At 36.9% G+C, this 15,780-nt stretch overlaps 1 protein-coding gene across 1 annotated transcript in view; it reads left to right on the top strand.

Moving 5' to 3' along the window:
• GALNT1 (polypeptide N-acetylgalactosaminyltransferase 1) overlaps positions 1-15,780 on the top strand; it is a gene marked incomplete at its 3' end in the record, with an annotated part of 54,028 nt that overhangs the window by 20,168 nt on the left and 18,080 nt on the right. Inside the window, exons 3-4 of the mRNA XM_010183416.1 lie at positions 950-1,124; positions 14,709-14,875. Of these exons, the coding sequence (XP_010181718.1) occupies positions 950-1,124; positions 14,709-14,875 (342 nt within the window). The remainder of the gene's footprint in view (positions 1-949; positions 1,125-14,708; positions 14,876-15,780) is intronic.

Raw genomic sequence — 15,780 nt, forward strand, 5'->3', positions numbered from 1 at the left:
TCTTTACATGGTTATTTGCTCTTGGCATAAGCTTTAATTAGACTGTGTTGCCCTAGATACAAATTAAAGGTAATCTGAAGCTAGGCTTATTACTGGGGGCTTTTGTGCCTTTATTTTCAAATATTTCCTGTTCCTCTGTTTAGATCTTAAATTACTATTTTTTTGGTAAGATTTGTATTGAATTTGTAAAGTAGTAATCTATTTTAAATTCACTATTTGAGCATCTAACAGTTCAGGAGAAAAGTAATCAGATATTTGTAAGAAAAATTAACGTAGTTTTTTGTTAATGTTTTGGTTTTTCACTTTTGTTTAAAAAAAATCCAAGTAATTCATGAGTCTGGGTTCCTTTTCTCCTTCTTCTTTCTCTCATCAGTTTGATCAGATATTTGGTATTTAAAATGTCTTTGTCTTAAACATGTCAAGTGTTACTGTTTCTGTTTTGACTACTAATGTTAAACTCCAAAATGTAATTATGTTGACTAAAAATAATGTTAGTAAACCCAAGAGAAGCTATTTCTAAACTGTAAATGTCAATGTGATTCTGTCAAAATAAAAATATGGAAATAAATGTAAAGCTACGATTTTACTTTAATTTAATAATTTCTAAGATCTCTATAAAGCAGAATTTAACTTCTCCTGAAAAGCCTGTGTGTGCAAGAACAATCTGGGATATAAATGTCTGTTGTTTCAGAACTTTAACAGTAAATTCAATTAGGACATGGTGATGGGTAGATATAAACCCTTACTGGTTTTTCAAATGAATTGTGGTGTCTAGGGGTAGCACTTAACTACTTCTGTTAAACTCCCAAATATGAACATTTGTTTTCACTTCCAAACCTGGTGATTTTAGAACTCTGCTTTAAACAAGAATACTCCTACGGTGTAAAATAAAGTATAAATAAACAAAAGCAAGCATAAAATTAATTACCAACATTGTATTTATTCTTAGTTCCAGAACCCATACAAAAACCACATGAAGGACCGGGAGAGATGGGGAAGCCTGTGGTCATTCCAAAAGAGGAGCAAGAAAAAATGAAAGAAATGTTTAAAATAAATCAATTTAATTTAATGGCAAGTGAAATGATTGCACTCAACAGATCTTTACCTGATGTCAGGTTAGAAGGGTAAGTGCTCTATATTGTATTAAAAATGTGCTCAAGTGAAGGATGTGCAGAGAGTGATCCAAAGCAAGAGTTCAGTTCTGTAAGACATTACAGTTGAAGTGACAAGTAGGAGAATTTCCTGTGTATCTGGTACTTATTTGTAAAATAAGATTGAACAGCAGAAACCAGTTTTCTTCAGTGTTATTTAACTTTGAATCTCATTACAAGTATGAAGCCTGTTAGGGGAATAGAAATTAATTTGGTTGAAGGAAAACAAAGTTAACTTAAGTCTTGGCATTTCAGGAAAAAAAAATATTTGTTTGAAAAATTCATGCACTGCTTGTAATGAAGCAGACTAAAATTGTGCATTACAGGAAATAGAAAAGATTTGATGATGAGAAATAAATACTTTAAAAATTTCTTACCTAATGAATTGTGTAAAGCCTCATTTAGATTGTATTATAATGTTTTCTAATATCCATCTGGTTTTACTTTTGATCTTGCCTCTGAAATATGGATCCTTTCAGAGCTATTTGAGTTATAAGTAATTAAAAAGAAAATTATAGCCTCCTTTTAAATATAACTAAGATTGCTTTACTCTCCTGGGGCAACTCTGGCAGGGTAGCTGATGACTCCTCCCAACCCCTCTTTTTATGACATGGAATCTCAAGTTAGATAAAGCTCATGAAACAAGATTTTCCCAATCAATTATCTGCATTCTCCTGCAAGAATCAGATGCAGTAGAAACGCCATTTCTTTAGAAGCTCTGCTGTTGCTTCTGTATACACAAGCCCCTAGCTGCTGGATTAACTTGTTTTTGTTTCCCGCCTCAGAGGATAATATTAGAAGAATGAGATGAAGTTCTGATCACTTTTCTTTTTTATTGAGTAATGAAGAGCTGGTTTGTAGGTACCTTCCTCTAACGTCATGAATGTGATTCTATGTAGCATGTGAGTTTCTGGTAGTGCTGCTGTTCTTAATAATTGAGCCATGTATTTTTCCAAATATGCTTTTGTAAGTTTGATTTAATGTAATTTTTCAGTTAATTTTCAGACATATGATTAGTCAGGTTTTATGGTCACTACTTGCCTGTTTCTCTGTACAATGGAAGAATGCAAATCATGTATTTGCAAAACTTTCAAAACTTGAGGAGGGTTATATCCTTTCTCTCACGTTATTGTTCTGATTGTGGTTGTAACTTGGCAATGGGATCTCTTGGCATTCATGCAGATTCAGGTGTAATGTCTGCCCCTTTTATCACACTCTATAGGGTCAGAAATTGACTCATCATAAAGTGGTGACTTCCACCGTTTAAGAACTTGTAGTTAGCATTCTTGGCTTGTTTTAGCTGTGAGGAGAATAATGAATTTTGTTGGAGACTTCTGTCAAAGCTGGGATGCTAATTTGGGGTGATTTCTGTATGTTTTTTCTGGAAGAGCTGAATGGAAGGAATTAACAAGACTTTGGGGAAATGATAGTTACAACGGTTTGTTATTTGGAAGGTAAACATGAGTAAGAGTTTATTATGACCCTGAAAGTATGAATGCAACTAAATTACTTCATCAATTTATCAGCATTTATATTGGAATACTTGCATGTACCCTACTGTTTTTACAGTGTAGGCACAAAGATAAGAAAATAAATTTATAGATCAAAAAAGTTTAATTGTGAGCTTTGTGAAGTCTAGACTTTAAGTTAACCAAAAATGAAAGAAGAAATTGTTACAAACCGTTTAAAAATTGTTACTTAAGCGTCACTCAAGCTTTTGTGGATAAATGAAATTACAATTTTAAAATCAAGTTGAGCTATAGGAATATTTTGTCTTGCACAGTCAGCCATGCTCTGCAGTTACTGTTTTTCCTGGTAAGATATGCATTATAAATTTGGCAATGTTGCATTTGTGTTTCTTTTCCATTTATATGGACACAACTACTGTCACAATACAGTGTGTGAAGGTGGAATCTTAGAATAAAATTTTAGGTAAGGTCTCAGGGCAGAGTTGGATTTTCTGTTTTTGTAGATTGCTGCCAGCAGTTTTAACCTGTACTACTTGTGTGCGTTTTTAGTAGATTTTGAGAGAAAAAATGGTCCCCAAAAAGCTCTTCCTTTTGTCATCTTTTCACTATGTACTCTATAAGGTCATGCTAATTAAGAAGCTGTATTAACATTTGCCCAGCAAATTTGAGAACAATACTGTGTTTACAATGCAAGGGTATCTTAATCTGTATGTGTGGATTAATATTACTGGCCAGGAACACTGTAGCCATTTTCAGAAGTGTGAAAGCTATGAATGTACTCCAGTGTCGTACGTTTGTCTTATGAAAGTATTTATGTGATTAGTTAAAACATTCACATGGTCAGAAAAACTTTGTGCTGCAGTAATGGAGTTGCTTCTGTTACAACTTGCTGTATCTATAGCCGTGCTAACATGGAAATAGTTCTGGGAGAAGGAGAATAGGTCATTTCTAATCATTCTGCCACATTTTTGTGCTTACAGCACAGCTGCCAGTAGCACTTTCAATCAAGGATTTGAAAAAGTAGGATATATTCAAAGGCACACTTAGCTGTTCAGGCATGTAATTATTTTCTTTGCAGGTTTTGTTGGTTGCTTCCATTAATGTGGTGTGTGGGGTAGATGTGACTATTTTAAGTCTTATAGTTCTCCGGTATGTCAATTCTTCTGAAACACAGAAGCCTGTAAAAGTTTTCCCTAATGTTTCTTCATTCAAAAGCTGGTGGAATTAAGTGTACCCATACCAATTTGCCATGTGTATTTAATGGGGATGGTATAACCTGTCAGCTGGAGAGCAGCTTTTGAAGTAGTCTTACATTATCCCTCACATTAATTTCTAATTCTGCCAGACCCCCACTGTCAGCTGTGTGAAGGCAAGCACATTTGTGTACCTGCTCAGTACTCATAGGTTAATCTCTATAGATGACCCACTCCAGGCATCATGTTTATGTTTTGAACAAAAAATTCTGTTTCCTTACTAGAAGAATAAAAATGTGAGCACTTTTAATAACTTCTAGGTGCTTCTCCAGCTCAGGGGACTCCTCAATATGAGACCTCTACGGAAGCTGAAATGTGTGTTCTGCTGAGCTGTGTCCTGCTCATATTAAAAGGTTTATGTTTATTGTTACTATTTGGCACAAAATTACTGAGGCACATAAATACCTTTAAAATCATTGACGTTAGCCTGAATTGCTAGTGACTTTTTGGCTGTAAATGGGAACAGTATTCTACTTAATCTTCCTGTTATCCCAACTAAATTATTTGCTTAACAGAAAAAGCTAAACCAGAAGCAATTGTTTAAAGTCTAGATGCTTCCCTGAATCTGAACTGGGGCATGGTAGTGTAACTAACCAATATAACCAATAGTGCCACAACCTCTGGAGGGATGTTTTTGCGGGGAACCAAGCAGCTGGAGCTAGCAGAACGGTTTTTAAGTTGTTAATAGAATAATTCTTGTAAGCATGTCTTATTCTGGTCTGTGAATCAGTCATCAAAGTGGGAGCTGATTCATAGTTGCCAGGAAAATACGCAGCTGTGAGCTTGACATGACAGCAGAGAGTAAAAGATGGGTGATTAGGAACACTAGAGTCTTGCCTTGATTTTGCTGAACACGAGGGAGGCAATGAGTAAAATAGGTGTCAATGACTAAAATAGGTGTTCAGCTGCGCCTGTGTCTTAGACCAGTGTTCAGGCTGGAAAGTGGTGTGGCTAACGTGAGAATATTTGCAGGTGTTGTGTGACTTGCTCTTTTGCTCTCAGTGCTGTTTGAGGTGACTTGGAAGCTGCTTTGCAAAATGAAGAGTGAGTACTGTGTTCTAAGGCTGAGCTTTCCAGGCTGTATTCATTGTTTAATAATTTGTGGAGCATATAAAACATTTAAGGAGACATTTGGATCCCTGGTGTGAGAATTTAAATCCAATTCTGACTTTTTTTGCCCTAGAAAAGAGCATTTTTAAACACCTTTCTTTTCCAGGCACAAGTGGTTGAGGCTGAAAAGAACAGAGGCCCCGCTGGGACAGAATTATATTGTTCATGCAAGCTCTGGTCCCCACTGGAGCTTACAACGCAGCGCCTGAGGGTGCAATATTTTGCAGGTTGAGATTTCTTGGAAAGATGATGGGTTTCACCAGCAGCAAGGAGGAGTGTGGGTAGCTTTGGGGAATACCTTAGAAACCCTTTCTCCAAGGCTGCAGCTTCTGTAGAGCTTAGCATAAAAGATCTTCCTTGTAATTTTGTTCCTTAGTTGGTATAATTTTGCCAGAACTAGGGGGTAGCAGACATCTTCTTATACCTCAGTTAGTTCTGCATTAACGTTTGGGATCTTTTAACTGTCCTTTTTTCAAACTATCTGCATTCAGGAAGGTAGATATGTTGGGGTTTGAGTGGTATAGATAGTGTTAGGGTATAATCAGAGTTTTTAGCCAGATGACCCTGCAAATTTGGGTGAACAAGGTATGAAGTCATACAAACTAGACTTCAGAGAAACGTAAGTTGCAGATCTCTAAGTAAGACCTTAATGTTTAACTAGTACAGTAATGTAGTCAATTTAAGTTGTTATTGAAGGTTTTTTTGCTGAATCAGACAACCCTGCTCAGTTCCTGCTGCCAAGCTTACTTTCACAACTGGGAGGAAGTAGACAATTCTTTTTTTCTGGGGTTAAAAGCCATTCTTCTAATCTAACTTACATGGATGTTGTGGAGTTCGTAGCAATTATGCTGAGCTTCTTTCTAAGTCCTTCATATGACTAATTTTGTCATCTCTTTGCTTAGAAAGAATCGTATTTAAATGTAGGCTTTAGATTTAGGCACTGTTAATTATATGATACAATATAATGCTTTTCAGTTATGGGACTGCGATTTTTTTTTTGTACCTGTGCTTTTAAAATGTATTGTTGATTTTTAAGCATGAAATGTGAGAATACACTGGAATTTGGATATTTAAGTTCTGAAAACAAACTTTATTTGCTGTACACTTTAAGGTGCTACAGTTTAATCGTGATATGACACATTCATATAACTTACACAATCCTGTACGAGGAAAAGAGTTTGAGTAAGAGTTTGAGTTTATTCATAGTAAAAAGGCACACGTGCAAGAGCATGCTCTTGGAGTTCAAATGTGTGAAATTTTATGCGTTTTTTAAATGGCAGCACTTTACTTATATGTGAGGCTTGTGAAGGTGCGCTCTCTTAATTATTTTAATTCAGGAGAAGGGCGAAGGGGCTAGTTTTATACAATGTATAATCTGGTGGAAATGTGAAGTGCAATCAAAAGAAGCCTTCTCACTGCTTCTGTTGATACTGATCTGATGACTGTGTGTCCTTTTGGCATTCACTGACGAATGGAGGATTGCACACCAAAAAAGGGGAAAGTATATTTTGTTGAATCAGCAAACTGAAGCAACACACCCAGCAGCTGAAGAACTACCAGATCTGGTGCAAAGAATGGGATGGGACAAAACTATGGTGGTGAAAAGTGGGATTATTCCTTTTGCCAGTATCTTCCAGTTGAACTGGATTAGGTGGAACATGAGGGAGAAAAAACTTTCTTACAGAAAGTGTGTATTTAAATTCCCATAAGGTTATGGGAGTTTAAATGCTCCAGAAATCGTGATATGTTTTGTGAGCTTTTGGTATTCATTTAGCTCAGGTCATAGTGATGTAAAAGATGATAAAAAATAAGCAAAGTTGTCGGCATAGGTGGTGGAAGACTTAAGAAGTTTATTCAGTGTTTTGTTACAGGCTAGAAATCCAGGCTGTTAATTAACCAGGCATCTGTAAAGGAAACCTGCTGATCTGATGGCCAGCAATGCAACTTTCAGCAGTGTCATGCTGGAAGTCTGAAAGCATGTGAGCTATTAAAGACTTTACAGTTCTTTCAAGCAGGAATTGTTTTTCATCTGGCTTTTGTGGTGCCTATAGCTTGTTACTGGCCCACCACAGAGTCAACATTTGGAAATGTTCATGTTGACTTAATGAGTTAGCTGGAAGAAGTGACCTATAAATCTTTGTCCTAGAGAACATTTAGAGGGGGGAAAAAAGTCACTTTAAAAATCAGCTTGCTTTCTGTAAACTGATGTTTTTTATATATAGACATATATGTGTACATATGTACACGTGTGTGTCTATATTCACACAAACCTTTGGTAATCTCATTCTTAGTTATGAGTGTCTTCCATTTTGGATGTGCAGCCATATCCTGAACTTTATTCAAATTGATAGGTCAAGTACAGAAAATAATTTGGGTAGAGAACTTAAAGTTCAGTTTCTGTCTTTGAGGACAGAATTGTTTTTGCTTCTGTCAAGAGGCGCTTTCCTGTGATCACTTTGAGGATAAGGAAAATAGTTGAATGCGACTGATTAATTTTTGTGAAATTCTGCTTGAATTCTGTAACCTCAGTGGTTTTAAGGACCATTTTGGATTTTATTTCCAGGGTCTAAAGAAGATTTCTACTTGACTCATGAGATAATGCGACCTTTCTTATATCCAAATCTTTGAGATCAGAAGAAAGGAACATTTCATACTCTTGATGTAAGGTAAATTACATAATACTGTTGAAGGCAGACATTAAGCAGGCTGATGGAAATGTTTAAATAAGGGATTAATCTGCATTCAGGTCACCTGTTCAGAAAGATTAATTGGAGTTTTGATGTGAATTTTAGAAATGAAGACCTCTTTCTAATCCAAATTGTTCTGAAGCAGCTTCAGGGATAGCATGAAGTTTTGTTGCAGCCTTATCTGCAGCACTTTCTCTTTGTGCGGCCACAGGTTGAAACTGTGGTTGTAGGCAAAGTCTGTGCAGTGAAGAGTGGTTTGGCATGTTATGGCAGTCAGTGATTCCATCTTTTGCAGAAGTCTTGCTTGTAGCACTTTTAGCAGTGTTGTTTCTGTGCAAAAATAAGACCATTATCCAGCTTGATTGCCTTCAATTTGAGGGCTTGGGGTATTTTTTAAATTTGTCAGGAGCAGATTTATTAACATCCTTGTTCATAATAATATCATGAGGCTGCTGCTCATATCCAGGAAAGGCTCAGTCGGTGTTTACCAGAAATGTACCACTTGACTTGAGTGCTGGTTGTTCTCGCTGTCGTGTTTTGACACTTTCTCTGCCACCCCTGCTACAGGGCGTTATCCTCTGATGGAAATCTAGGTCAGTCTCAGCAGCTTCAGGGTGACTTTGGGTCTTACTTCAAAACTGTTTTCATCCATTAATTAAGTAGAGAGGAGTTTTCTTGTGTGGCATAGATGTGCCTCAGCTTTGTTACGTTAAATTTACTGCAGACTATAACTTTTGACAAATGGAAAGGTAAGCAACAGAGTACTGCCATTTTATGCCACTGCAGCGATACTCATTAGATATCATTAATTAAAGCCTGAAGTTTTGTGAGAGGATTTTCAGATTTTATTATTTTCTTCTGTCGGTCTGGCATTTACTTTGGTAACCTCAATAGAAAATAAAAGTATATTTTCAAGTCTAAGGATACTGATGCTTACTTCAAGAGGTTCTAGTATATTTTAGTACTGAAAAGTATGTTGTTTGTACTGCATTGGTAATAAACAGATTTATTACAGGGCCTGTGCTGTGTGGTTTTCCTCAAAATTTCAGCTCTAACGTGAATTTCAGGAAGACTTGAATTATTCCTTTGTGAAGTTTGAAGTTCTGGGATGCAGTTCATTTATGACTGCAGCTTTTATTTATAACTGCTGTTTGTAATATGCAGTATGAAAGATTGTACTAAATTTGTAAGCTGACTGAATAAGTTTCCTCCTCTGACCCAATCTGTTGCTAGTAGAGCTTTCAAAAATCCATCAGCACTGCATTATCGTACTGCACATACGAGCTCCAGTCTGAGCTTCACTGGGATTTCCCAGCTGATCTGTTTCATGCACAGGAGACACTTTTGCCTGCGTTCCATCTCTGTCCTTTCTCTTTGTGCTCTGGGTTGTGTGCACTGGGCTAGAAAACAAGGATTGAACACGTGTCTTACTGCTGTTAATGGTTTTGAGACGCTGCAAATTATTGCTCATGCCTTGTTCCTGTGAAAAGCTGGTGGAATCTGGGAATAAAATTGATAGCAGGTATAGCAAATGTGGCTCAGGTAGCATCTAAGCCTATTGATTTTTGTGTTCTGGTGAGCACAAGTGGCCTTGTTTTGAAAAGATGACATTTTGAAAAAAATACTCTGATGTTATTTGTCCTCTCATTGCTCTTCTCTGGAGAATAACCTGTTGGCAGCATCCAAACAGGCAGAGATCTGCCCTGCAGTATTTAGAAACTTAGCATCTATTTCTAATGCAGAATATAAATGACATCATCTTTCTAGACAGTGACCTAAATATTTTGTTTCATGTTTTGCCTCAGTGAATAAAGTTTTCCTCATTGTGTGTCACTACGTAAACGTCGTGCTAGTGTATAATTTATTTCCTACAAGACATCTACCTTGTTTGCAGCTTTTTTTGTGGTGTGACTCTTTAGCCTATGAAACAGAAGTGCATAAGATCTATCAGGATATTAAATCCCATTTTATTACATTACTGTCAAAAATTATTTAGCATGACTTTGAAGGGTGTGCAAACAGATCACTGCTAACATTGTTGTAAGTATTTGTGTTTCAAGAGATGACAATATCTTGTAGCGCTCAATCTTGGGTTTTAGGAATAATTTCTACGTAAATGGATCCGTTAATACAATTTCACAGTATTGATAAAATGCCAAGTGCTATACTGTAATAAATGACTGCATAATTGCACTTTAAGGTAACATTTGAAGAGTTTGTGAAAGTCTCAATAGTGGATTGAAAGAAATGGCGTTAGGATAGTGAAGGGTGGTGTCCCGAGTTCCTGGTGCTGATGGTTAGAGTAGGTAAGCCTTGATCTCAAAGTTAGGCACCGAGCAGAGCAGATAGATATCAGCAGAATTTCACCTTCTGAGGAATTCAAATGAAGGATCTTGTAAGATCACCCATTAGATTGCTTCTGTCCTTGCAGTGGTGAAGTATGTTTTTCCTTTGCTGGAGTGAGAGAAGTGAGAGGCTTCCAGCTCTGCCAAATGTGAAGGAGGGTTGAGAATATGTGGTTGTGCTGCTGTAGGAAGCACAAGATGGAGAGTTGTCTTGTTCCCTTGCAAGATTGTGCTGAAGCAGCATTTAGTCTCTGAGGTTTAACAGTGTAATTTTATTTGGATGGAATTGTCTTATTCGGTGTCTCTTCTAAGTTATTTTTGTAGTGTCTCCTGTGGGCTACTTGTGCCCTGGGCTGAAAGAGAAAAGAGGAAGGCAGTTTGTTCACAGGGTCATCAGGTGCACTTGAAGTAGCATCAGGTAGTTTTCAAGTGGCTAAACACAATTCATTTAATAAAATGCTCCCCCAGGTTTGTTTTTTTTCCTAAACATCTCCCTGTCTAAAATGTGCAGAGCTCCTATATAAGATTCAATTAACATCTTCACAAAAAGTCACGATAATGGAGAAGCCTTAGGCAACTTATGCAAAGATCTGATGGTATCTTCCACTATTCTGTTCTGCTGTTACTGGTAACAAATTAAATTATTTGTTTTTCTCCCCAAGTTGAGTCTGTCTTTGCCCATGACCTTAAGTGCTGAGCAAACCCTCCCTATCCTTTGTCTAAGCCCATGAGCTCTTGTTGTATTTTCTTCTCCTCATTCAGCCAGGGGCAGCAGGGGGATACAAGTGAGCGAACAGGCCTCGTGCTGCTTAGTTGTCCTCTGGGCTTAAACCGTCACAACTTTTAATTGTATAGCTCGTAAACTTTTTTTTTAAATCTTATGGGACATTAAAGATCTTTAATAACGTTAATTTTCTTTCCTAATTTGTCTTTCATTTTATTTCCTAATCACGTGAAAACAAGAAATCAAATATTAGTGAAGACTAGCAGACTAATGCAGCTGAAGTTGGGGATTTCAGTGTGCATGAGAGGGAGACTTGCTATGAAATAAAGAATATTACTGTTTTGAGCGTTGGAATGGGTACATCAAGAAATGTAGACTCATTAGACTTTTTGCCTCGATCATATTTTAACAAACTGGCCTATTCTTTTTCTGTGTCTTTAGGTAATAGGGCAGTAAGTCTCTGCTTGCATTTAAAAAAAAAAAGACATTTCTGGGGAGTTTCCACAATCTAAATAATATATGGAGTCACATTAGCCAAGAGTTTGCATGATGGATGCTGTAGATTAAGGGAAGGACAGTGCGTTCCGTGTGAAGTAGACATTCTCAGCTGCTGTTTGGAGTCTTCATTAAATTGCTGGAGAGGGTATGCCTTCCTAATATTATGCACTCAATTTTAAAACTGTTTGAGGCATGATCCAATGAAAGGAACGTAATGTATTGGTAGTGAATTAAAATTCAAATTGTCCTTAATTCATACCGTGTGTCATACCCCTCATGGTTATATTCTGCTACTAATGTTGCATAACTGTTGGTTGAAACTAATGCTGTACTTTAAATTCCATAGTAATCCCTTTCTGGGGTAATTAGTTTTCAAGTGAAAGACAAAAAGGATTCTTAATTTAGGTGTTTATTACTAAGGATAAAACATGAGATTTACAGCAAAGTCTAATGCTCTATTCACAGGTATCAACTCTTCTATTTTATTTGTCTTCTGTTCTGCAGCAATATGTTTGGAGGAGTGGGGGAGGGAAGGAGTGTATGTCAGTGTTCTCAAAATTAATACCAGGAGGTTTTTATTTGTATCTATTCACAAAAATGTGTCCAAATACAGCTAAAAGGTATATCTGGAATGACAGGTAAAAGCAGTATTTAAAATCAGATCTCATACTGTTAATTCTTTCTTTTATCCTGCCTGCATCAGTGAATCTTTCCAGAATAACGTCACACCAGAGACTTTATTGAATAGCATTTTTAAAAGTTCCCAGCTAGTTTTGTTACTAAACACGCTTGTGTTATGCATGGCAACTTACTTATGGTTACTTATTGGTAAACAAGCCAGTCTGGGGTCACTCTTAAATTGTTACCCCAGAAGGGCTTGATCCCTGGATGTGAGAATAGGCAAATCTTGTTATGGATAGGAGGATGTTCAGCTTCTGCAGGACAGGGCAGTGGGAATGCCTTGCAGGGGGGAGGGTGTCCCAAAAAAAATCCTATAAGCCTTCCTCTTTGTGCTAAAAGGTTCCCCTTTGAAGATTAATCTTAAATGTTTTGATATATTTGTACTTCAGATGGTGTAGTGGTTTATAAACACGGTAGTCCTGATCACTTGGCTGGCTTTTGTTTCATACCAACTCACTGATCTGAGCTTAGTAAAATAACATCTTCTGTAAAACCATAACAAAAGGCAAGGCTGGACACGAGAGATTTCACATTACAATAGTAGTTCCTGTGGCCATCCCAGCAAGATGTTCCTGGTGAATGGCACATTGTGACTGCTTTTCACTGAGAACTGCTAACAGGCTTCTCTCAACTTTTTTACAGCTGTTTTGCCAAAAAGTAGAGGAACAATTGGTGGATTTGTATTACTACTGTAGCTGAAGGTCTGTAGTCAGACCTTTATTTTCTGGTCCAGGGAGCACTGCAGCAGAAGGAATAAAACATGAAGAATTTGGTTTTAAAGGAGCAAAACAGGCTGAGCAAGTGACGAGCATGAGGAAAAAATTTAGTTTATGAATTTTTGGTCTCAAATTCACAGCATTTTTCTGAAAAGCTATTTTATTTTTCAGATGATAACACAGTTGGTGTGCTTCACGGGTCTTTTCTAATACATTAATTAAATTGCAAAACATAGGGATATGTGGCTGCTTTCCCTAATCATTTTATGTTGTTCACTTCAGTGCGGTGAAAAATGAAATTTGGCCATAATTGTATCGTGCCTGATCCTACTGCTTCAATTCTCAGAAATGAAACATGATTCCGCAGAAGCTCTTTTCTTCAGCTGTACCTGGATTTGCTGATCTTTTCTGGGATCTCGGTGCACGCTGGGCTTTTGTCACCACCTCAGAGCTGAAATGCCGGTGTGTTATGAGAGCTGTCCAAGTTGTCCAACAGTTAAAAAAAAAAACAAACATGTTTAGAGCCCAATTTTGACTGACATTCCTGGTGTCACTGGTTGGGGTGGAATTAGATACTGGCACCATGATCCTGTATTGGCAGGCTGTTCCTTCAGTATTGTTTTTATATATTTAGTGTAGAGCATATGCTCTATGTACTTCTCCAGCTCTCAGACAGCACTGCTTCTAAGGTGATAGTCATGAATACTTGTTAATATATTTTAATAACATTTAGATCATGTTACATTACAGTGAATTGACTTGGTCATTTGGGATCTAATAAAAGCTTGCTTTTTTTTTAGTGAAGCTCCATTGAATATATTTCTTTTTCCACTTCAGTGTTTTCCTTGTGTTTCAGATCTACGTATATCTCTCTAGCTTTGATTCGTAAAGGATTTAGTACCACAGAAACATAGAATCACAGAATGGTTTGGGTTGGAAGGGACCTTAAAGCTCATCCAGTCCAACCCCCCTGCCATGGGCAGGGACACCTCCCACCAGACCAGGTTGCCCAAAGCCTCATCCAACCTGGCCTTGAACACTTCCAGAGAGAGGGCATCCATGGCTTCCCTGGGCAACCTGTTCTAATCCTATGTAAGGTTCCATGTGTGATTTTGGATGTGCAGGAGGAACAGATCTGTGCAGACAACACTTAAATTTGCATGGTTATTTTTTAGAGCAGAATTGTTAAGAGTACTTTATGTACAGGATATTGATTTTTCTAGGATGTGCTGAAAATATCACTTATTTTTAAAATAGTGCTGTGGAATGTGAACGTTGGCTGCATGTGGGGTTGCTTGGAGCGTATGTCATATTTTGCATAAATGTCCTCTATATGCTTTTAAGAGAACTAAACCTATGGTCTTACATGCTAACTAGAATGTGTATACAATTCTTTTTTAATTTGATGAATCTTTAGAGCACTTCCAACATGTGTACAGTGAGGAGAAAAAAAACACCTTCTTTGTGTAATATGTGGAATATAAACACATTAAATTATGAAATATACTTAACTCACCAATATTACAGGTAGCTTGCATATAGTCTTGGCTTTTTTCAAACACAGTGTTCAGGATTCTTTACCTCTTCTTGTTATTATTTTGTTTTTATATATGTGTGGTTTTTTTATAATTTTATTTCATTTACTTCCCTTATTTTTTTTTTTGTCCCCATCACAGTACTAGGTTTTCTCCCTTACCCTCTGAGGGAATGCAAGCCTAAATTAAGGGCTTGGATGAGTGTATCTGGACATACTGCCCTTCTCAAAACAAGGGGTAGTGGCAATAAAGAATGTGTTATCATCGATACGTGTTAGTATTATGGAGGTCTCTTTCATTTCCAGAATTGGTTATTGAAATGGTGTTCTTCTTAGTGGTAGGATGTGTATAAATAGGTGTATACATAAAAGCCAGGATGTTTTTTAGGTAAAAATGTGAATCTGTGCACCGTTTGCCCCTTTGCCATACCACTTTGATATACCACAAACATTAGCACTGATACTCAGAATTAAACTCCAAACGGCAGTTCTAAGTGAAGGCTTGGCCTGTACAAATCTGTGCCTTATCTTTGTTTGTAGGTGTAAAACGAAGGTGTATGCAGACAACCTCCCCACGACCACCGTTGTCATTGTTTTTCACAATGAGGCCTGGAGCACGCTGCTGCGAACTGTTCACAGCGTGATAAACCGGTCACCGCGACACATGCTGGAAGAGATCGTCCTTGTTGATGATGCCAGTGAAAGAGGTAATGATAACATTGAAGCCTTAGTTTCCTGCTCTTTTTACTACAAAAATTCAGGCTGATTTTCTACAGGCTTAGCTCTCCTCAGCAAAACACAGTAGTTGGGGCAGGGAAGACCCATTTTGAAATACAGGTGGGTCATTCTCCACTGAAAGCTACTGTAAGTTTATCTGTTTACTTTTCTGTTGACAGTGTAGTGTTTGTGTTTTCTAGTGGATGTACAGCTTTCAAGTTTTGCATTTAGAATTTTAATGCATTTCTGAATGTTCCTAAAGCTTGAAGGCATTTAATACTTAAATCACATGGTGAATGATAGCAAAGGCAACTCTGTTCCTCACACACATCCGAATTTACTATCACTACCACCATCAAGCCTGGCATTTGGAGATACTAATTTTGATTATTCAGTTTATGGGAAGTTAAAGTTCAGTTTCTATGCAGGAAGAGATTCCACTTTTTAATAACTAGTGCTCTAGATGAGAACTCCATGCTACAGAATGAAACTTTCCATGTGTAATGAAACTAATAGACAAAACTTGAAGCTGATTTTTTCTTAAAATAACTTTATTTAGACTTTACTTTTTATGGTTTTTGTAAATTACAGTGTAGTAGAAATAAAAATAATATTCTAGACAATACTTGATATTTTATTTCAGTTGATACTTGGTTTGTTCCTTGCTTAATTTTCCTCGGCAGTATAGATTATTAAGTGTCTCTTGAGGGTGTTTTTTTTTTACTTGTGTTTGTAAATGGAGATGAGTGTATTGTGATTTTTTTAATCTAAAAATTTTATATTTTTTTTTATTTAATCACTTTTTTCTAATATATTTCTACATTTAAAGTTTTCCACTGGGACTGATAGCTGGTAGGACACTAGAAAAAAATCTTGGCAGCCACCATTGTAGACT

Source organism: Mesitornis unicolor, unplaced genomic scaffold (assembly GCF_000695765.1).
Source record: "Mesitornis unicolor isolate BGI_N332 unplaced genomic scaffold, ASM69576v1 scaffold35174, whole genome shotgun sequence".
Classification (NCBI taxonomy): domain Eukaryota; kingdom Metazoa; phylum Chordata; class Aves; order Mesitornithiformes; family Mesitornithidae; genus Mesitornis; species Mesitornis unicolor.